Consider the following 23,455-nt stretch of genomic DNA (forward strand, 5'->3'; position numbering starts at 1 on the left):
AATTAATTTTCTGAAAATTGCAGAATTTGTTTTTCACTTGGAAGTTGTGGGTTATGATGTGTAAATGAAGGTGGAAAAAGTTCAATGTAATGCATTTTAATTCCAGGAAATAAGGCAACAAAAGGTGAAAATTTTGAAAGGGGGTGTAGACTTTCTGTAGGCACTGTATACAGACAACATGTCATGCAAATCATGTGTACAAACCATAATCGTGCATGTGTACATGCAAATCAGGACCCATGTACGTGCATGCATGCATGCATGTGTCAATGCCACCGGGCCTCATCTCCACCCGCGAATCCCCAAGACCAAACGGAGCCCTCCCCAGTCCCAAAGCATCCATCCCCACCCAAGCAAAGATCCATGACCCATGTCTCCTCATTCGTGCTCCGTTTCTCTCTCCGCCAGTGCCGAAGTGGCCTCCCGGGTACATACGGTCTCTTCCCTCTTGATCTCATCCATCTCAATTTCATCCACCTCAATTTCATCCTTCCTGACGGGGTAGAATCAGCAAACCCTTCAAGCCAAATCCGCCAGCCTCTCCCCTATGAAAAGGACAAAAACTGGCGAATATGGAAGTCTGAATGGACTTCCAACTGTTCATGAGATGTCTTTCTCTTGAGTGCAGGCGAGCTATCACCGGCATCTTGCATCAAATTTGTTTTTCACTTAATTTAATTCTGAGGATTGATGAGGGTCATTTGTTGTTGTCCTTTTAAAGGCAATGGCAAACCTCCAATAAAGGTCTCTTCCCACTAATTGTTTAAATCCTCACGGATGAAGACAGATACCAGTTATTATAATCTTCAATCTATTGCTCGTGGTTGAAGCACTCCAATTTAGATGTGACTGTAGAAATACTTCAATTAAAAATCTTTGATCAATCTGCATTATGGGTAATAGCAATTGTGTGTTTGCTGTGCTTAGGAATACTCATAGGAACTAGATGGTATTCATAGAATACTTAACCTGCGCACGCAGTAGGGTGTCACTAAAATGTAAAGTTTGGATTTTTCATACTCACCCCGGGAATCTATTATATTAGTAGTAAAAACTTTGTGACTGAAAAATCATTTGGATTGAATAACTTTAAAAGGTCACCCCCAGGGTCCAAAGTGTTTGTGTTTTTTTTTTAATTAAAAATCAGATTTTTGTATTCCAATCTGATTTTTTAAATTTAAATAAAACTATTATTTGTTCATATTTTTATAAGCCTAACCCTAACAATGAATGAACATAATGTTCTACAATTCTACATACAGACTTGGCATTTAATATGGCATATTTTTTTTTCTTGACGGGTTTACTTTCTGAACTCAGTATATCAATCTGGTGAGTTTATTTTACGCTTCGGTGATTTCTTTGTTAAAAGAACCATGTCACTGATTGTCCTTCGCAGCAAGAAGTCAATAACAGGATAATATCACAGGTGGCGTGACAAAATGTAAGGACAGGTACATTTGACGATTGGCTTCACAATCATGTATATAAGGATTGTTGCGTTCTGTATTAGTGGAAAACGACTGCTGCACGTCCACAAAAGTTATTGCCGCTTCCTCTGGAGATGGTCCGTCAACTCGACAATGCTGTTTGTCATGGAGTGGTGGCTTTACGAAATTCTACCATGAAACAGCGTGCTATTGCTCGGCAGTATGGCATCACTCAAGGTCAGGTGTCAAAGATCCTGAAACGAAATGCTCAGAGGGGTGTCCCTACTCCAATACCGAGGCCAGGACGTCCCCGCAGAACCACAAGGAGAGATGATTGCCAGCTGCACCGGTTAGTCTGCATTGGCCGTACCAAGTCAGCTAAGCCGCTTCGGGCTGAGTGGCAGCAACTGACAAATGTGCCTGTATCCAGAAGGCTAGTCAACCAACGACTGGTTCAAGCAGGCTATCGTGCCAGGCATCCCCTGAGAAAGCCACGCCTGACCAGACAACACCGCCAGCGTCGATTGCAGTGGGCCAGAGAGCACCATCAATGGCAGCCAGGACACTGGAATCACGTGACCTTCAGTGACGAGTCTAGATTTCTGGTCTATCGTCAAGATGGCCGCAACCGAGTGTGCAGACAAGTGCATGAAGCCTACAACGAAGATTGTATTGTGCCAAGAGTCCAAGCTGGAGGTGGTGGGGTGACCGTTTGGGCTGTTTTTCATACAGGGGGCAAAACGGACCTGGTTGTTCTGAATGGAAACCTGAACCAGTTCAGGTACAGGGCCATTCTGGAAGAAACATTGCTTCAATTTGCTCGTGCAGCCTTTCGAGGAAACTTTGTCTTCCAAGATGACAATGCACGGCCTCATCGTGCTCGCATGATCCAACATTTTCTTGCTGTCCGTGGTGTCGAGCATATGGAGTGGCCTGCCATGTCCCCGGATATGAATCCGATAGAGAACTTGTGGGCAGAATTAACGTGTCAAATCGACAACTTGGACCAGCAGCCCACCTCTGCAGCAGGCTATTTTCACTGCATGGCAAGCAATTCCTGTCCAATCCTTGGCAAATCTCGTGAACAGCATGCCTCAACGTGTACGTCAGGGTGGAGCTTATTTTTGAACTTTTGAAATATGATCTTCTTACCCTCGCAATTTGTTCCTATATATGAAATAAAAATTCAGGCAAAATATGAGCACAATTGAACAATATTTAGGGGTAGCTCAATGATGGTAAAGTTTCTGATACCCCAAATCTGCGGCCGCCCTTTTATTTCGCATACTACTGATAATAGATTAATTCTGTTGATAAATTAAGAACCCAATTTTAACTACTAAGTAAATTGACACTCTCTCCTATCATCATACACACAACATGCAATCATTGTGGTAAAATTAATTACTGGGAACACAGATAAAACCTTTAAGTTATAAAACTCTGTGCTCCATTAAATAAATAATTACAGTAGAAATATGTACATTGTACATACACAATATCTGTTATAATAAAAGAGTAAAATGTTCGTTGAGCTTGAGTCTGCTAGACAATAAATGCTAAAATGAGATGTAGCGCTGACCTGGGAACGCTTATCACCATAGTATCTAAAAGTAAACACTGTACATAGGTGTATCACAGAACATTATTTGAAAATAAAAACGAAGTTATCACAGGCTTTGCAGAGAATCACAGACACAATGGGTGTATAAACATGGTATAATATTATCACAGATTATAGAAGCATAATCATTGTGGTTCAACTGGTTCATATCTATTATCCAACCAATCATCCGAATCCCATTGTTTTGCTGATAAATTGATGATGCAAATTTTCCATGAATTTATATTCCAGACATGTTCAGACTTGTTTACTGTTTGGACTCAATGGACTGACTATGCTGACTAAGCAACAGCTGCAACACTGTTGCAGCAGTATGTTTGTGTAATTGCTTGAGGCATTGTGCTCACTGCTCAGTTATTAATAGAACTGTTTGAATTTTCTTGATTCTTAATTTCTTAATGCTATGTTCTATTTCTTTCAGATTCATATCTGATTGAAAATGTCATCTGTGGAAAAAGCAACAAGATCTCAAACCAAGTTGTATCTCCTTGGCGACTCTGTGACTGAATTAAGTGGCAGCAAGTTGCCATCATTGCGTATGGCTCTTGGATTCTTCCTACATCACCATCTCGATCTGAAGGAGACCGTAAGACAATCGTCGGATGTTACCATCATGGAAATAGCTAACTTTTGGAAGAAAGCTAGAATCCCGATGAGAGCTCATCAAAACTGCCAAACCAAGCTTGAGCAGACATTTGAAAAATGGCGTCTTCTGAAAAAGAACAAAGCGCGAACGTCACCAACTCAACTCGCGAGAGAGTCGGCTTTTGTTTCCAGGCTTGAAGACCTTTTTGATGTCGCTCACGCTGATGCTCTGACCAATACGTCAGTATTACAAGAAGACAAGGATTTCTTGTTAGCCCAGCGAGAAAAGGGAAGAAGGGGGTCGCTGGCTGGAGTAGATGTAAAGCTTGCTGCGAAGGAGAAAACGGCGTCCAAAAGAGAGGAGGAAATGCTTGCCAGGCGACAGCGAATGGAGCAAATGAAACAGTTAGCAGCTTCTACAGCTGAACTGATTTCATCTGGTTCTGAATCTGAAAACAGCTCAGCAGAAGATAGTGAAAAGATGGAAACTGGGGACAATGCAAGTGAGGGAGCTGCTGGAGGCATCACATTTCAGACACGAAAAAGAAAGACGGGGCGAAAAACTGTCGTTACTGAAGAACTCGCAGCCGCTCTAGATCGCACAAAAGTGTCAGACCGCAAAGCCGTTTTTGTTATAGCAGAAACTGCCAAAAGCTTGGGACAGAACATTGATGATTGAAGGCCATGGGCCTTCGACCGGGGGGCCACGAGCAGACGCCGAAAAACTGCGATTCAGAATGCAGAAGCTTGTAATGTACAATTAAGGTGACGAGTCTCCGATCATAGTGTCAAAGTAAAAAGGGTAGATGAGTTTAACCTTCTCTAAAAAAGGGTAGATGAGTTTCTCTCCATCTCTTTCTGCTTCTTTACATCTCTACTTCCTTTCTTCTCCTTCCCTCCAGAGCACTTTTCTAAACCTAATTTTCAACCTTACTGTATTACCGTTACAAAAGTAATTAATTCGTATTTGCAATTTTTTTCTCAGATGTCGAAGGCTCGAAAATGGAATGACAGCTATGTCAAGTTTGGATTCACGAATGTCAGTCGAGATGGCGTGGACTGCGCGCAATGTCTGCACTGCTCGGTCGTGATGTCAAATGCGTCACTACGTCCTTCCAAACTTTCAAACCATCGTGACAAGATGCATCCCGGAAGGAAGGAAGATAATATCGACGCTCTGTCTGCGAAACGATCACGATATGACCGTGAAGCGACACTTCCCAAATTTGGATTCCGGCCAGAAGAAAAACCTGCTCTTCAATCCAGCTACGAAGTGGCATACCGAATTGCGAAGTGCAAGAAGCCGCACACTATTGCTGAGGACCTTATCAAGCCATGTACAGAGAAAATGGTGGAATTGATGATCGGACCAGAGGCGAAAAAGAAGATCCAGCAAGTTTCGCTCTCTAATGACACGATCCGACGACGGATTGACGACATGGCTGCTGATGTGTGCCGTCAAGTTTGCTCCGAAATCAAACAAAGCACGCTCCAGGCTAGCCTTCAATTAGACGAGTCTACCGACACCGCCCTGGAGAGCCAGTTGATCGCCTTCGCTCGCTACGAGAGAAAGGGAAAGATGAAGGAAGAGTTCTTGTTCTGCAATACCCTACCAACCACAACGACAGCGGCAGATATCAAAGCTATTGTGGACTCTTTTTTTGAAGCTGACGGACTCGGTTGGCAGAATTTCAAGCACATTTGTACTGATGGTGCCCCAGCGATGGTCGGCGTCAGAGGAGGGTTCGTCACGCTTGTGAAGAACGAATGGCCCCATGTGACGTCCTCCCACTGTTCACTACACCGATACGCTCTTGCGTCAAAGACTCTTCCGCCTCGTTTGCTGGAAGTCATGGACGTCGCGGTCAAAGTGATCAACTTCATTCGTGCGAAGGCCAAAAATCATCGGCTCTTCCAACTCCTGGCCAACGAAATGGGAGCGGAACATGTTGGACTTCTGTTCCACACCAAAGTCCGTTGGCTATCGAGGGGGAAATGCCTCTCTCGGCTGTATGAACTCCGGGTTGAGGTGGAAATCTTCCTGCGAGACAACGAAAACAACCTCCATGTCCACTTCGACAATGAAGAGTTCGTCATGATGCTCGCCTACCTGGCCGATATATTCGGCCGACAACGAAATGAACCAGTCCTTGCAAGGCCGTGATGTGACAGTCAGTGACGTTCAAGACAAGCTTGCCGGACTGTCTGCTAGAATGGAAGTCTGGCAGGCACGAATCAAGGCCGGGTCCACTGCCTCGTTTCCTTTCTTGGACGAGCTCCTGCAGATGCAGAGGATTGAGCTTCCCGTCAGCATCAAAGATTGCATCACTAGACATCTCGACAATCTCTCCGCTGAGTTCAAATCGTATTTCGACGATGCACCGTTGGATGTTCCGTGGCACAAAGACCCGTTCAACGCCAAAACTGAACCTACTGAAGACGAAGCAGAGGAGCTGGCAGAGTTGAAGGTTTCAAAAGCAATGAAGCTGGTCTTCAGTAACAAAGAAGACCTCTCCACCTTCTGGTTGTCTGTTCAGGATGCGTATCCACTACTCAGCAAGAAGGCATCCGTAATGCTCATTCAATTCGCCACAACATATCTTTGCGAATCTGGATTTTCTGACCTTGCGACCATTAAAACGAAGTCCAGAAACCGTCTTGACGTTGGGAACGATATTCGCCTTGCTGTGTCCAAGACGGAGCCGGACATAAGAGGCCTCGTCAGACAAGCCCAACAGCAAGTGTCTCATTGATTGTATTGCTTAGAAAAATGTTTACTTTGATTTATCTTTTAAGACTGAGTAAATAAATTTCATAAAACGAAATCTGCATCTTTTATTGAAGGGCAGGGGGCCATGAATGTTAAGCGACTCAGTAGGGGGGCCATGGGCCATCAAAGGTTGAGAAACGCTGCTCTACACCATGGTCAGCAAGAAAGTGTTGGATCATGCGAGCACGATGAGGCCGTGCATTGTCATCTTGGAAGACAAAGTTTCCTCGAAAGGCTGCACGAGCAAATGGAAGCAATGTTTCTTCCAGAATGACCCTGTACTTGAACTGGTTCAGGTTTCCATTCAGAACAACCAGGTCAGTTTTGCTCCCTGCATGAAAAGCAGCACAAACGGTCACCCCACCACCTCCAGCTTGGACTCTTGGCACTATACGTTCTTCGTTGTGGGCTTCATGCACTTGTATGTGCACTCTGACGCGGCCATCTTGACCATAGACCAGAAATCTAGCCTCGTCACTGAAGGTCACGTGATTCCAGTTTCCTGGCTGCCATTGACGGTGCTCTCTGGCCCACTGCATTCGGCGCTGGCTGTGTTGTCTGGTCAGGCATGGCTTTCTCAGAGGACGCCTGGCACGATAGCCTCCTTGAACCAGTCGTTGGTTGACTGGCCTTCTGGATACAGGCACATTTGTCAGTTGCTGCCACTCTGCCCTCAGCCGATTAGCTGACTTGGTTCGGCCATTGCAGATTAACCGGTGCAGCTGGCGATCATCTCTCCTTGTGGTTCTGCGTGGACGTCCTGGCCTCGGTATTGGAGTAGGGACACCCCTCTGAGCATTTCGTTTCAGGATCTTTGACACCTGACCTTGAGTGATGCCATACTGCCGAGCAATAGCATGCTGTTTCATGCCAGAATTTCGTAAAGCCACCACTCCATGACAAACAGCATTGTCAAGTTGACGGACCATCTCCAGAGGAAGCGGCAATAACTTTTGTGGACGTGCAGCAGTCGTTTTCCACTAATACAGAACGCAACAACCCTTATATACCCGATTGTGAAGCCAATCATCAAATGTACCTGTCCTTACATTTTGTCACGCCACCTGTGATATAATCCTGTTATTGACTTCTTGCTGCGAAAGACAATCAGTGATATGGTTCTTTCAACAAAGACATCACTGAAGCGTAAAAGAAACTCACCATATTGATATACTGAGTTCAGAAAGTAAACCCAAGTCAAGAGAAAAAAAAAATTCCATATTAAATGCCAAGTCTGTATTTGAAAAAAGTGCAAGGGTGCCAATATTTGTGCCCAAGACTGCACGTATACCCCCAATGCCCTCCGTCGTACGTGTACCCCCAACCCCCTCCGTCGTACGTGTACCCCCAAACCCCCTCCATCATACGTGTACCCCCAACCCCCACCGTCGTACGTGTACACCCCAACCCCCTCCGTCGTACGTGTACCCCCAACCCCCTCCTTCGTACATGTACCCCCAACCACCTCCGTCGTACGTGTACCCCCAACCCTCTCCGTCATGCGTGTACCCCCAACCCCCTCCATCATGCGCGTACCCCCAACCCCCTCCGACGTGCGTGTACCCCCAACCCCCTCCGTCGAGCATGTACCCCCAACCCCCTCGATCGTGCGCGTACCCCCAACCCCCTCCGTCGTGCGCGTACCCCCAAACCCCTCCGTCGTGCGCGTACCCCCAAACCCCTCCGTCGTGCATGTACCCCCAAACCCCTCAGTCGTGCGTGTACCCCCAACCCCCTCCGTCATACATGTACCCCCCCAACCCCCTCCATCATACATGTACCCCCCCAACCCCCTCCGTCGTACGTGTACCCCCAACCCCCTCCGTCGTACGTGTACCCCCAACCCCCTCCATAGTACATGTACCCCAACCCCCTCCATAGTACGTGTACACCCCAACCCCCTCCATAGTATGTGTACACCCCAACCCCCTCCATAGTATGTGTACACCCCAACCCCCTCCATAGTACGTGTACCAACAACCCCCTCCATAGTACGTGTACCCGCAACCCCCTCCATAGTACATGTACACGCAACCCCTCCATAGTATGTGTACCCGCAACCCCCTCCATAGTACGTATATCCGCAACCCCCTCCATAGTACGTGTACCCGCAACCCCCTTCCCCCCCCCCCCCCTTCCCACGCCTCCTCCCCCCAAGCCCTCTCCCTTCCACACATCTCCCTGCTCTCAAATGTTGTGTTTGTGTGCTTCCCCTTCTCTCCCCACCTTGTCTTCCGCTCCCTCTTTCTGTGCGTTTTGTTTGTCTGGTTGATTTGTTTGTGAAGCAAATGTTAGCTCTTTCACGAGCCTCGATTCAGTACACAAAAAAAAAAAAAAAGAAAAAAAAAAAAGATTGTACGTGTACCCCCCCAACCCCTTCCATAGTACGTGTACCCCGCAACCCCCTCAGTCGTACGTGTACCCCAACCCCCTGTCGTACGTGTACCCCAACCCCCTGTCGTACGTGTACCCCAACCCCCTGTCGTACGTGTACCCCAACCCCCTGTCGTACGTGTACCCCAACCCCCTGTCGTACGTGTACCCCAACCCCCTGTCGTACGTGTACCCCAACCCCCTGTCGTACGTGTACCCCAACCCCCTGTCGTACGTGTACCCCAACCCCCTGTCGTACGTGTACCCCAACCCCCTGTCGTACGTGTACCCCAACCCCCTGTCGTACGTGTACCCCAACCCCCTGTCGTACGTGTACCCCAACCCACTCCGTCGTACGTGTACCCCCCCAACCCTCTCCATAGTACGTGTACCCCAAACCCCTCCATCGTACGTGTACCCCAACCCCCTCCGTCGTACATGTACCCACAACCCCCTCCGTCGTACATGTACCCACAACCCCCTCCGTCGTACATGTACCCACAACCCCCTCCGTCGTACATGTACCCACAACCCCCTCCGTCGTACATGTACCCACAACCCCCTCCGTCATACATGTACCCACAACCCCCTCCGTCGTACATGTACCCACAACCCCCTCCGTCGTACATGTACCCCCAACCTACTCAGTCAGACGTGGACCCCCCTCAACCCCCTCCGTTGTACGTGTACCCCCAACCACCTCCATCGTACGTGTACACCCAACCCCCTCCATCGTACGTGTACCCCCAACCCCCTCCATCGTACGTGTACCCCCAACCCCCTCCATCGTACGTGTACCCCCAACCCCCTCCAACGTACGTGTACCCCCAACCCCGTCCATCGTACGTGTACCCCCAACCCCCTCCATCGTATGTGTACCCCCAACCCTGTCCATCGTACGTTTACCCCCAACCCCCTCCATAGAACGTGCACCCCCCAACCCCCTCCATAGTACGTGTACCCCCCAACCCCCTCAGTCGTACGTGTACCCCAACCCCCTCCATCGTACGTGTACCCCCAACCCCCTCCGTCAAGCATGTACCCCCAACCCCCTCCGTCAAGCATGTACCCCCAACCCCCTCCATCGTGCGTGTACCCCAACCCCCTCCGTTGTGCGTGTACCTCCAACCCCCTCCGTCATACGTGTACCCCAAACCCCCTCCGTCATGCGTGTACCCCCAACCCCCTCCGTCGTGCGTGTACCTCCAACCCCCTCCGTCGTGCGTGTACCTCCAACCCCCTCCGTCGTGCGTGTACCCCCAACCCCCTCCGTCGTGCGTGTACCCCCAAACCCCTCCGTCAAGCATGTACCCCCAACCCCCTCCATCGTGTGTGTACCCCCAACCCCCTCCGTCGTGTGTGTACCCCCAACCCCCTCCGTCGTGCATGTACCCCCAACCCCCTCCGACGTGCGTGTACCCCCAACCCCCTCCATAGTACATGTACCCCAACCCCCTCCATAGTACGTGTACCCCAACCCCCTCCATAGTACGTGTACCCCCAACCCCCTCCATAGTACGTGTACCCCCAACCCCCTCCATAGTACGTGTACCCCCAACCCCCTCCATAGTACGTGTACCCCCAACCCCCTCCATAGTACGTGTACACGCAACCCCCTCCATAGAACGTGTACCCCCAACCCCCTCCATAGTACGTGTACCCCCCAACCCCTCCATAGTACGTGTACCCCCCAACCCCCTCCATAGTACGTGTACCCCCCAACCCCCTCAGTCGTACGTGTACCCCCCAACCCCCTCAGTCGTACGTGTACCCCCAACCGCCTCCGTCGTACGTGTACCCCCAACCCCCTCAGTCGTACGTGTACCCCCAACCGCCTCCGTCGTACGTGTACCCCCAACCCCCTCCATAGTACGTGTACCCACAACCCCCCTTCATCGAACAGGTACCCACAACCCCCCTTCATCGAACAGGTACCCACAACCCCCTTCATCGTACATGTACCCACAACCCCCTTCATCGTACATGTACCCACAACCCCCTTCATCGTACATGTACCCACAACCCCCTTCATCGTACATGTAGGCTACCCACAACCCCCTCCATGTACCCACAACCCCCTTCGTCGTACATGTACCCACAACCCCCTTCATCGTACATGTACCCACAACCCCCTTCATCGTACATGTACCCACAACCCCCTTCATCGTACATGTACCCACAACCCCCTTCATCGTACATGTAGGCTACCCACAACCCCGTTCATCGTACATGTACCCACAACGCCCTTCATCGTACATGTACCCACAACACCCTTCATCGTACATGTACCCACAACCCCCTTCATCGTACATGTAGGCTACCCACAACCCCGTTCATCGTACGTGTACCCACAACCCCCTTCATCGTGCATGTACCCACAACACCCTTCATCGTACATGTAGGCTACCCACAACCCCCTTCATTGTACATGTAGGCTACCCACAACACCCTTCATTGTACATGTAGGCTACCCACAACCCCCTCCATCGTACATGTACTCCCAACCCGCTCCACTGCACGCCATGTCCATGGTACGTGCGTGTACATACATACCTTCGCGCGTACATCAGAAGGCCGAAGCTCACCAGGATGGCCAAAATGTACACGTTCGTCGCTTCGTTCCAAGCTTCATGCACAGAATAATCAATGTCCGTGTCGTCCATCTCGGACCGCGGACCCGACAGCGCTAAATCCCCAAGCCAAACAAGTATGGACAGCGGTAAGTTATCGGAGCTACAAACACAATCAATCATGTTTTATAAACACCACACAAAAACCCCAAACACCAACCTCCAAATACCATCCCACCAGACACCCGTTTGTCTTTACAAATCGAATCAAATTGCTCTTGTTTTTTTCTTTTTAATCGTTTAAATGGCGTTTTCAGAGCCCTGGGGCTCTATATATGCCACAACTCGACCAATTAGGCAGGAAGTGAAAACTTCCGGCAAACTTTATATCGTTTCACCACCGAACTGAAAAGACATAGAATGATCATTGGGATTCGTTGCCATTCACAAAACACACCGCTGTGACCCCGGGTGCCATGTTGGGTGGCACGACATGCTGGCGCTGTGATGCATGCGACAGCTACGCCCCACCCTCGAAAACATATAACAAGCGGATACGGATGTGACGTTGTTGTAAAATAATCAGATCCACAACGGGGTCTCAGAAGGTGAATTTAATCTGTATCGAACAGAGCAAGAAAGATATTCATAATCAAGCACGCGAGCAAGCGACATGAAAAGTAGTTCCCTTACCATTCTAAGCATACGCGTGAATAAAGCATGATAAATGTCTCAGGACCGCTTCACGTCTCGGATCGAAGTTCTTATAGCCGGCGAAGCCGGTGTTGTCAATGAACGCGTACGAATTATGTTGAAAACCTGATTATGCCTTGGCTTGAGAATTCCGAAACGCATTGGAGGCCGCCATCTTGCGGATGCGGAAGTATGCATAACAAATTGAAAACGTTCAATAGGAGTTTCTTTCACCCGTCATTGTTTGATTCACAATCCTATGCACCTCCAATTTATTATTAAAATACTTTAAGACCAACCTCGGGTCGCACGGGCCTGGTTATCTTCAACGAAACGCGTCACCAAACACCGGACCCAATGAGAGTCGAGCATTTGAAAAAATATTTCTAAAACCAAATCACGCACTGGAGGCCGCCATCGACGGGATGCGGAAGTTTGCATAAAACAATTGCGAAAAAGTTCAATAGGACTTTGTTTCACCCGTCTTTCTTTGATTCACCATCTAATGAACCTCTAATTTGTAGTTAAAATACGTTAAGACCAACCTCGTTATCTTCAACGAAAAACGTCACCAAACACCACAACCAATGAGATTCGAGCATTTGAAAAAATATTTTTTTAAAGCTTGTTATGCGTTTCGGAGGGTGAAAACGGCGTCAAATATTCTAAAATTGACGAAGAATTATTTTTTAGAAATCTCGAGGCCGTATGGGATCGTTTTTCACGGCCAGAAATACGGTATAAGCGGTTTACATATTTAGTTTAGAAATACGGATAGTTTTTCACGGCCGGAAATATCCGAAGTTGAGATGGAATTCACCGAATTAATCACTGCAAGCTAACGTCTTCTGGTGGAGGAAGCCGCAGTGCCCGGAGAGAACCAGCCCTGACAGCGACTGAAGTTAGAAGACTACACACATACTGTAGTCCGGCAGATATGTGAAGAATTGTGGTAGAATTGTGCCTTTGATGATACAAGCATGAAACTTGGCACACAGTTAGGGCATACCCTTACAGTGAAATTTGGATGTAGGGGCATTCCAGATTTCTCCTTGGCCCAAAATGGCGGCTAAGAAGGACATATTTACCTATTATTTCAGACTTGTCATTTGTGCTGCTATTGAAACACAATGTAATGAGCATATTATAAATTGTCATGTACATGCTATGCAATACCTTCATACTGGGTTCAAAATTGGAATCTACGGTGGCCTATAAGGGGCAGAACAAATGGTTTACCATTGCAATAGACAGGACTGGTCTAGCGGTTTAATTATAATGAATGGCAACCGTTAATTATTTTAACCGTTAACCGTTAACCGTTAACCGTTAACAGCAACCGTTAAATAATTATTTAACTTTGCATGACTATCTGATTTCTCCTGGGTGTAATTTTGGTTCAATACCTTTATATGAACAACTTTGATGTAGCTTTATGAACTTTCCTATCATAGACTAGGTGACTATAAGGAACAATGCAAGGCTAGTGAAAAGTTACGAAAGCGAATTACTATATTTATGATAATAATGTATGTATTTCTTTTTCAGATGATAACTCGACTGCACTGCACCTTCGCTCATTGACTGTAGTAGCTACCTAGATTTGGTTCCCAATTTGTATATTGATTGGATGGTGGTGGTGGATAATGCTTAATTGACAATGGCCAACAAAAATTTCAAGCTATTAGACCCCCAAAGCCCTAGTACATCTGGAACAAACATGCCTTATCTGACAGATTGGGAGAAGTGTGTGTTATGTCAGGAGGTCACCGATGAGGCCCTTGCCTGTCCAGCTGATTCCAAGCGAACCACAGGGTCCGGATACCAAACTCTTGCAGATTATCTCCTCACCTTCAGCCAGATGGGCTGCCTGCCAAAATCTCTAGAACTGTCCCGCCTGGACGATGGTGAAGGTATCCAGTCAACCTTCCAGAGCCACAAGGCTAAGTGGCATGATTCATGCAGACTGAAATACAACAAAACTGAACTGCATCGGGCACAAAAAAGAGAAACGTCTAGTGAAGAAACCGCAAGTGTCTCAAGAAAGTACACCCGTCACAGAGTACATGTAGACCACACACAGCCACAGCCTGAAAAGTGTTTCTTTTGTGACAAACCAGCGGGTACTAATTCTCTGCGAAAAGCTTCCACCTTCGACCTCGATAAACATGTCAGGACAGCTGCCCTGAAACTAGGAGATCAGGCACTTCTTGCTAAACTGAGTGCAGGTGACCTTATAGCACAAGATGCACAGTACCACGTGAAGTGTCTGAGGTCACTTTATAACAAAGCAAGGGCCACAAGCACAACACTGAATGAACAAGATTATATCAATCACGGTATAGCACTTGGAGAGCTAGTGTCCTACATCGATGATGCCCGCACAGATGCTCTTGTGACACCAGTGTTCAAGCTGGTAGACCTAGCAAGACTATACACCACCAGGCTGGAACAGCTTGGAACAGTCTTGACCAGGCGTGTCCACTCCACCAAACTCAAAGATCGAATCATGACATATTTTCCAGACCTAGAGGAGCACATGTCCGGTCGAGATATTCTGCTTGCTTTCAACCAGGATGTTGGCTCAGCCCTTCAGAAGGCATGTGATCACGACACTGACAGTGATGGAGTTTGTCTTGCTAGAGCCGCAAATATAGTTCGTAGAGACATGTTGAAAATGAACTCAACATTTAGTGGTTCATTTGAAGCCCACTGCCAAGAACATTCGGTACCTAATTCGCTTGTATCACTAGTTTCTATGATCTTGAATGGTCCTAACATCCAAGAGCAGTCAAGCCACTCGTCGGTATCAACACCTACTCTCACAATCTCACAACTCCTTATGTTCAACAGTTACTCACGCCGCAGAGAGAGTAGCAGTACTACCACGTCCACGAGGCACAGTCACAATCGGGAGACTCCCCTGCCTGTGTACCTGGGCACCCTTATCCACACAAAGACTCGAAAAAGAGACCTGGTTGATACTATGTTCAACCTGGGTCTCTCGATCTCCTATGACAGGGTGCTTAGCATCTCCACGGACTTGGGGAACAGAATCTGCCGTTTCTTCCAAAATGAGGGTACAGTTTGCCCCCCTGAGCTAAAAAGTGACCTCTTCACAACTGGGGCAGTGGATAACATTGATCATAACCCCAGTTCAACAAGTGCCCACGACTCCTTCCATGGCACTGGCATTTCACTTTTCCAGCACCCAAATAGCGATAGCCGTGGAGTTCAACGGGTAAACCCAGATGACACATCAACAACATATGCACACCTGCCACAGTCATACACCATCGTACCTCCTGTTGTTCTGGGTAAATGTGACCCACCTGTACCCAAGCTAGCGGGTCCCAACAAAAGCAACTGCCAACTCATCCCTGATGCAATGCAGATTGAGTACAGGTAACTGATTATTGTGTTTGAACTGTGGACAGTTATATGTGTACCTAAATAACCAAGACTTGTTAACTTGTGTGGACTTGTTTGTTCTTAATTGTGTTCATTATCTTGCATTTTGACAGGTGGCTGGAGCAGATGGAGAAGACAGTGCTATCTGACACACCACTTAAGGGAGACGAGACAGTATCATGGGCTGGATACCATGCCAGCAAGCAGTCTATTCCAGAAGAACCAGAGTGTAGTGTGGCCTTAACTTCATTGCTGCCTCTCTTCTATGATCAGCAGAGACCTGGCAGACCCAGCAGTCATCAACACCCTTTACCAGATCGAGAAGCTGGGAAAAGAACAGTATGACACATATGTGAACGAGAGGCTTGTACATCAGACAAAGCCTATCACTGACCCAATAAAAAGAAACAATCTCCCTCTCTTCAGCCGACCCCCAGTCAGAGAGAAGTCAAGAACAGAGTTGAAGGTGGTATCTCTGAAGAATGACTGCGTTCTGTTCTCCAGGCTGTTTATTGCATCCCAGACACAGAATGGAGATCTTGATGAATTCTTTGCACATGAAAACCAAGCTTGTCCCCCTGCATTGTCACAAATGGGCAAAATCCGGCTTGGAACCAAGTCTGATCTGGTTGGGTGCTTAGAAGATCTGATCACCTCACGGGAAAATGATGATGTAAGCCCCCCTGTTGAAGTCATGATCCTGGATGGAGCAGCCATCGTGAACATGCTGGCGCCTTGTAATGCGAAGACCTTCTCTGAGTATGCATCACTAGTATTCTTGCCATACATCACATCTCAGATACAAAATAAGAGCAGGGTTGATATTATCTGGGATGAATATTTCCCAGACAGTTTGAAAGCCGACACCAGGAAGACGAGGGGTAAAGGCACCAGGAGACGAGTTGAGCCATCTAGTTCCATCCCTCGAAACTGGCAGGCCTTCCTTCGCATAGACGAGAACAAGGTGGAGTTGTTTGACTTTCTAGCAACGAGGATAGCAAACATTGAGACTGACAAGCAAATCGTCACCACAAACCACAAAGAAGTTTTTTGTACACAGCCACGAGATGTTACTGGTCTTTCCCCGTGTAGTCACGAGGAGGCAGATACAAGGATACTACTCCATGTCCAAGATGCAGTCAGACAGGGCTATACCAAGGTGTCAATCCGCACAGTGGACACAGATGTTTTGATCCTTGCAGTGGCAGCAACTGGATATCTTGACATCGATGAACTCTGGGTTGCTTTTGGCACAGGGAAGAATTTCAGGCACTTGGCAGCTCACGAGATGGCTGTGGCACTGGGACCAAACAAGTGCCGAGGGTTGCCATTCTTCCACGCCTTCACTGGGTGTGACACCGTGTCCTGCTTCGGCGGAAGGGGGAAGAAAACAGCATGGGAAACATGGAAAGCCTATGATGAGGTCACCTCAGCTTTCTGCGCACTGGCTGCCACACCAACCATTTCAACCGCAAATGACAACATGGATCCACTGGAGCATTTTGTTGTTCTGCTCTACGATCGAACAAGCAGCCAGGAACATGTTAACGATGCCCGCAAGCATCTCTTCACCCAGACTGGTAGATCAATAGAGGCTATCCCACCAACGCAAGAAGCCCTCAGACAACACATCAAGAGAGCTGCCTACCAAGCCGGCTTTTGTTGGGGCCAGATGATGATTTGCGCACCTGAGCTCCCATCGCCAAGTGAATGGGGTTGGAAACAGAGTAATAACGGCTGGGGGATATATTGGACAACCCTCACAGAGGCAACTGAGGCATGCCGACAATTGATTAGATGTGGATGCAAGAAGGGTTGCAGGAAACAGTGCAAGTGTGTTAAGGCCGCACTCCAGTGCTCAGCTCTGTGTCACTGTGCAGGGGAGTGCACACGATAGTATACAGGAGGAATAACACACCTGTTACATATACACAAACATGTGGAAGACTGTTTTGTAGACTGTTTTATAGTGAAAGTCACTTCCACAGCGTTAATGTGGCATTTTCACTTCATTTCCATTGTGTTTCTGGAGTTTGCTCAAAATAGCTCAAAAAGTAATTATTTTTGTAAAGAATAAGGACCAAATAAATGTTATGTGAGTTTGTTGACATTTAATTATGATCTTACAACCTGTTTACGTGAAAAAAACATCATAGGTGTGCTTGAGCAATAAGTAAATCTAGTTTTATAGACATCGGTACTGTGTATCTTATTATCCGTAAACGGCCATTTTTAAAATGGCCGCCATTTTGTCCCTAGGAAAAGGTTTGAATGCCCCTATATCCAAAAATCTTCCTAGTAGTATGCTCTATCAGTGTTCAAAATTTCATGCTTGTATCACCAAAAGCACAATTTTTTCACATATCTGCTGGGCTACTGTGAAAACGTATGTTAAGCCCAGTTAAAATTTCTTAAAATAGGCCTTAAGCTAGCACATCGTATAGTTACTTCCTTAAGCTTCTTGTGACATTTATTGTATGCAGGTATTGGGGAGGACTGTCTGCTCTTCTCTTTTACCAAGTCTTACCAGGTACGGTACCTACTACACCTACCTACTACCAACTACCTAACCTACTGATGCCATGGTGATGGGTAAAATAGTGGCAAGAGGCTTTGGCCTCGCCGGCTCATTGCGGCTTTGCAGTTGGTACTAGTAATAGCCACGTAGTGGATAGAAGCGGTAATGGCGCCTGGGTCGCAACTGGGATACAATTTCACCACACACGTCACTTTCTGGTGGGCGGGCCTGGGAAGGTTCGTCGTGCTTGCTGCTCACACAATGAAAGGCACTCTGAATTGAGCTGAATTGATGTACTTTGGGTGGAACAACACATGGCGTCGAGGAAAAACATTCGGAGGCAACTTTAATAGCCCCTGGTATTCAACCAGTTTGTTTGTCTGTTTGTTACTTGGAAAAAAAACCACATTTTTTGCAAGTTTATTGATTGCTCTGGTTTGTGTGTGTGTGTGTGTGTGTGTGTGTGTGTGTGTTTGTGTGTGTGTGTGTTTGTGTGTGTTTGTGTGTGTGTGTGTGTGTGTGTGTGTGTGTGTGTGTGTGTGTGTGTGTGTGTGTGTGTGTGTGTGTGTGTGTGTGTGTGTATGTGTGTTTGTTTGTCTGTCCGCTCACTTGCGGACAGGACAATTTTAAACCGATCTTGATGAAACTTTACCAAATGGTAGAGTTCGTGGTCCGACAAAATCCATTATATTTTTTGGGGTCAAAGGTCAACGTAGGCCAAAGGACAACCAGTTTTTTCAGATTTCTAAAATCCTCAATTTTCATCCGATTCACTTGAAATTTGAAGAGGATTTGCATATCGCTCAGCGAATTCAACCACCAACTATTTTTGAGATTAGCTTAGGCCAAAAGGTCAACATAGACCAAAGGTCAACCACTTTTTCAGATTTCTAAAATCCTCAATTTTCATCCGATTGACTTGAAATTTGAATAGGATTTACATATCGGCTTACTCAATTCAACCACCCACTATTTTTGACATCACCGCAGGTCAAAGGTCAACAACAATTTCAAATTTCTAAAATCCTAAATTTTCATCCGATTCACTTGAAATTTGAATGGGATTTACATATCAGTTAACTGAATTCAATCACCAACTATTTTTGAGATTAGCTTAGGCCAAAAGGTCAACATAGGCCAACGGTCAACCACTTTTTCAGATTTCTAAAATCCTCAATTTTCATCCGATTCACTTGAAATTTGAATAGGATTTACATATCGGTTTACTGAATTCAACCACCAACTATGTTTGATATCAGCGTAGGCCAAAAGGTCAACGTAGGCCAAAGGTCAACCACTTTTTTTTCTTCTAAAATCCTCAATTTTCATCCGATTGACTTGAAATTTGAAGAGGATTTGCATATCGCTCACTGAATTCAACCACCAACTATTTTTGAGATCACTATCGGTCAAAGGTCAACAACCATTTCAAATTTCTAAAATCCTAAATTTTCATCCGATTCACTTGAAATTTGAATGGGATTTACATATCAGTTAACTGAATTCAACCACCAACTATTTTTGAGATTAGCTTAGGCCAGAAGGTCAACATAGGCCAAAGGTCAACCACTTTTGCAGATTTCTAAAATCCTCAATTTTCATCCGATTGACTTGAAATTTGAACGGGCTCGGCTCGGCCTCCGCCGCCGCGTGCGAAGCACCGCCATTTTCTCACCCTCCTGCTGCACCCTCATCAACTCCCCCATCCAATTGTTCCTGCTGGTCCTGGGTCATTAATTCGTCCACATTTTCTATTCCCACTGACACCTGGTCGTCTTGGCCTGCCATTGCCCGAATTCCAAAAAAATTGTTTTTGAACTAAATTTCCACTCGCTCGTAATTTCGAATATGTGAAGCGCACTCCAGGTCCAAATCTCGCTCCCGACACCAATTTTTTTTCCAGGGTTCTATCCCACTCCTTGACAACAATTTTGTTGCGGATCTCGGGTTCGTCGACGTACTAAGGGGGGTTAAGCCCTGCTCCCCCTCGGACTCCGAGTTCACGAGGCCGCCAACCACACTACATTTGTGGTGGACGGATTGCCAAGCAATTCCAGCCGCCGAGCCCGCAGCTACGCGCGGAAGGGTTAATGGTCACGACCCGAGTACCTTCGACACACGCAGCTGTGAGAACGGGGATTGAACCCCGCACGGGGCACGCTAATACTGGATGCCCGAGCAGTTGTGCATCGCGTAACTCATGCCGTTAACACTATCGAACCTGATCGAGCGGTTTTAATTCGGGGCAATGCTAGGCCAATGTAGAAAGGACGATGACGGCCAGGTTGGAAACCAAACACAGGATTTATTCACAATGCACAGTATTCACAGAAAAGGGACAAAGCAGAGAATCTTAGTTACCTTACCTAGGTTCCCAGACAAGGGCTACCATTCGTTTGGGGAAGGGAAGGAAGAGGGTAATGCGCACAAAGCGCAGCCACTTCGTGCAGCTTGCTTGGATGGGCTCGTTGGATGGAAACCCCCCAAGGATCGCTCCACCCCAGAACACCACAGCCGGAGATGTTCGCGGCCGGGGCGTTGATCAAGGACGTGCACATAGCAGGAACCCGAGGAGCGTATCTCAGCCTGCAGGAGCCAAGCGAGCGAGGGAGAGTATAGCGTTCTGGCAAAAAGCTCGCGACAGAGGGAGAGGCTAGCAGGAACCCGGCAAGAAGAAGCTCAGCATATCTCAGGAGCCCAGCAAAAGAGAGAGCGGGGAGTCCGGGCCGGGTTTTATAGCCCCCCCCCCCGAAACCCCACTTGAATGTTCCACGGGCCTCCATTGGCCGCCTGGGGTCACGTGTCGTGACAGCCCCTTATTGGTCACCCTCGGCCACTCCCTTCAGCTCCCATTGGCTGCTCGCTGCTCATTGGCCACGCCCTTTAGCTCCTCCTTCGGGCCTGCAAGGCCTGGCCTAGGCCCATGACAAGGCACTTTAGGCTGCAATGAGGCCTACCATTATCCTGCCTGCCTCAACATATACTAACACCAGGAAGGAGACTATACTTCACATTTAATAAGAAATAACTAACTATGTGAGACTACATGTTGTGGTGTAACTAACTATGGGGGAAGGGGTGGTTGCCTTTATTTACAAAACCGCAACAATATATTGTTGCGGATCTCGGCTTATGGCGCTCCCCTTACCGAGGGGGGGTTAATCCCCTCGTCTATTAAGCTGGCCGTCTCCGATCCTAGAAATTATGACGTCACTCCCGGTCGGCAGTAGCCAGGGTCATTAGTCAATGAAGTCCCAAATACCTGCGTACTAAGACCGGCCGGGAGCGAGGAGATAATTTCCACCCGAGCCGCAGCATTAATGGATACGCCGACCGAAGCAAGCTGCGACTCGGGCCGTTAACAAAAGACTAACCCGATTCCGAGCGTTGGCCAAATCGTGCCACGTATATCAATGGAGAAATCACTAAAGCGACCGGATGAGAGGAAACCCAAAGAATAAGAAGGAAGAACACAGGTTTATTAATTATGTACAAAACCAAAACCAAGGAAGAAATGAAAGGGAATGTACAGTTGAAGAGGAAGAAGCAGTAACACAGGGCAGCCTTATACAGTCTTATATATCACTCCCAGGACAGAACAAACACACTTACATGAAAAGGTGGTGGTGGTGGTGGGAAGGAAGAGAAGGGTCCAGCAGATGGTTCCAGGCTCCGGGTCCGCCGTGAAGAATGGCAGGCAGCTGGTGTCGTTGGCGCACGACCGGACCTTATAGATATGCGAGGGACTGGGATGCCGCGTCCATAATATGCTTGCCAACTCTCTCTCTCCCAACGTCCGTATCAGAGGGTACCCTCGCGCAGATCAGATCTCGTCTCCTCAATGTTGCAATCAGACGTCTCCACGCAGTCTCCTCAAGCAGTCCTCCCGCTTGCGTTTTTATAACGCGCTTCGAAAATCCATCCGCGCTTCATCGAGCCACGCCTATCAGTGAGCTTACCTCAGCCCCGATTGGTCAGCGAGGACTCACTGGCTCCACCCTCGACGGCTCGTGGGCGAGGCCACACCTCTTCCCATGGCTCCACCTCTTCTTTCCTCGAGCCGACCTTGTGTTCAATGGCGTTTGAATGCAGCAAACGCTGCTAATAAAATCACGTGGGGCATTGGGAGGGACAAACCCCATCTGTAGGTGCTACTGGCACTTTGGAAAGAGAGAGATTGGGGGTAATTGAAAGGGCCTAGGTTATTTGATTAATGCAATGCAGAGTCAAACTATTGGGAGCAGATCCATACCCGAAACACATACTAATGAAATAACTAAAGAAGATCCTATGGTGTGCTACGTGTTGCTTGTGGCCTAACTAGGGTGCGACCTTTGACCTTTCACAAAAATGGGAATATTTACAGGGGATTATTTAGAAGGGATATTACAATATTTACAAAGTGGAGGGTTCTAAAAACCACAACACTGCACCCTCATTACCTCCAGGGCCGTCCCGGCCCGACAGAACTTTAACTTAGTGTGACACTCAGGTGTGGTAACCCTCTACTATTAACTTCACCCTGAGTGCGACATTTTAAAACAACTAAGGATGTCCCGCCTGCTGCGTTGCATTCTATCTAACTGAATCACGCCCACAGGATAACCGAATCACGGAATTAATTCTCAAACTACACATTGACGGTGGGGAGCATTATTTACAAAGACACTATTTGGTATTTACACGCGAACCCAGGACCTGTCTTTTGGGAAACAAAAAGAAGATCTTTTGAGAAGAGGAAAGGCATACACTGCACTGCACCGATACCACCAGCACCAATAAGCACCAAAGCACCAATATGCACAAAGCACCCAAAGCACCATAACACGAAAAGCACCATCCGGTGCACAGTCATCACATTTCAATAATAATCAGCAGACGACTTGCGACGTCTTCTCTGCTGGGCCGATGTTCTTGGCTGCTGGGCCGATGTTCCTGATGACTTCTTGCTTGCTGCCTAGTTGGTAATAAAAGGGCACAAAACGCGTCCACTTTTTAAAATTATGGCCAGCAGGGGCCAACTAAGGATGGTCTACCTGCATGGCTTAGGTGCCACCTTTACCGTGGTCCGCAAGCAAGATCTCCCTGGCCACAATGGCGGGTCCCCAGCAGAGGTGCCAGGCCCCAAAATGTGGGGTCCATGAATGTGGTGATCGGCCAGAGACCTGTGGTCCATACAGTGGTGCTCGGCCACAACAACGTGCGGTCCATAAGTGGGGTACCGGTCCAGGCAGGCAGCAGCGAGGGTGCGGGCACACAACTGCGGACACCTGCGCACTCCCCCCGGGCCCAAAAGAAACAAATCCGTGAGTGGGGGAAGGAGGACAAGCAAGCAGCGGGACAAGATCGCAAGGGTACACAGCAAAACAAGGCAATGCAGAGTGAGGTGCACTGGAGAACGAGCGGAGAAAGCTCATCCCTAGCGTACGTCGCCACCCCCCGCCCCCCCCCCCCATCACCTAATCTAACCTTGCCCCTACC

General features: G+C 47.8%; 1 protein-coding gene across 3 annotated transcripts in view; it reads right to left on the reverse strand.

Moving 5' to 3' along the window:
* The window catches only part of SMIM19 (small integral membrane protein 19), a 33,944-nt gene extending 21,707 nt beyond the window's left edge, over positions 1 to 12,237 (reverse strand). Inside the window, exons 1-2 of one of the 3 annotated variants that reach the window (XM_068131526.2) lie at positions 12,046 to 12,237; positions 11,336 to 11,468 (exon numbers count right to left, since the gene is read on the reverse strand). In XM_068131526.2, the coding sequence (XP_067987627.1) occupies positions 11,336 to 11,445 (110 nt within the window). In that variant the 5' untranslated portion in view covers positions 11,446 to 11,468; positions 12,046 to 12,237. Of the gene's footprint in view, positions 1 to 11,335; positions 11,469 to 11,572; positions 11,888 to 12,045 lie in introns of those variants that run through there. The other 2 variants (XM_078786824.1, XM_068131525.2) reach the window with 2 other exon arrangements.
* Positions 12,238 to 23,455: the final 11,218 nt, after the last annotated feature.

The sequence above is a fragment of the Myxine glutinosa genome, chromosome 11 (assembly GCF_964187855.1).
Source record: "Myxine glutinosa chromosome 11, kmMyxGlut1.1, whole genome shotgun sequence".
NCBI classification, from domain to species: domain Eukaryota; kingdom Metazoa; phylum Chordata; class Myxini; order Myxiniformes; family Myxinidae; genus Myxine; species Myxine glutinosa.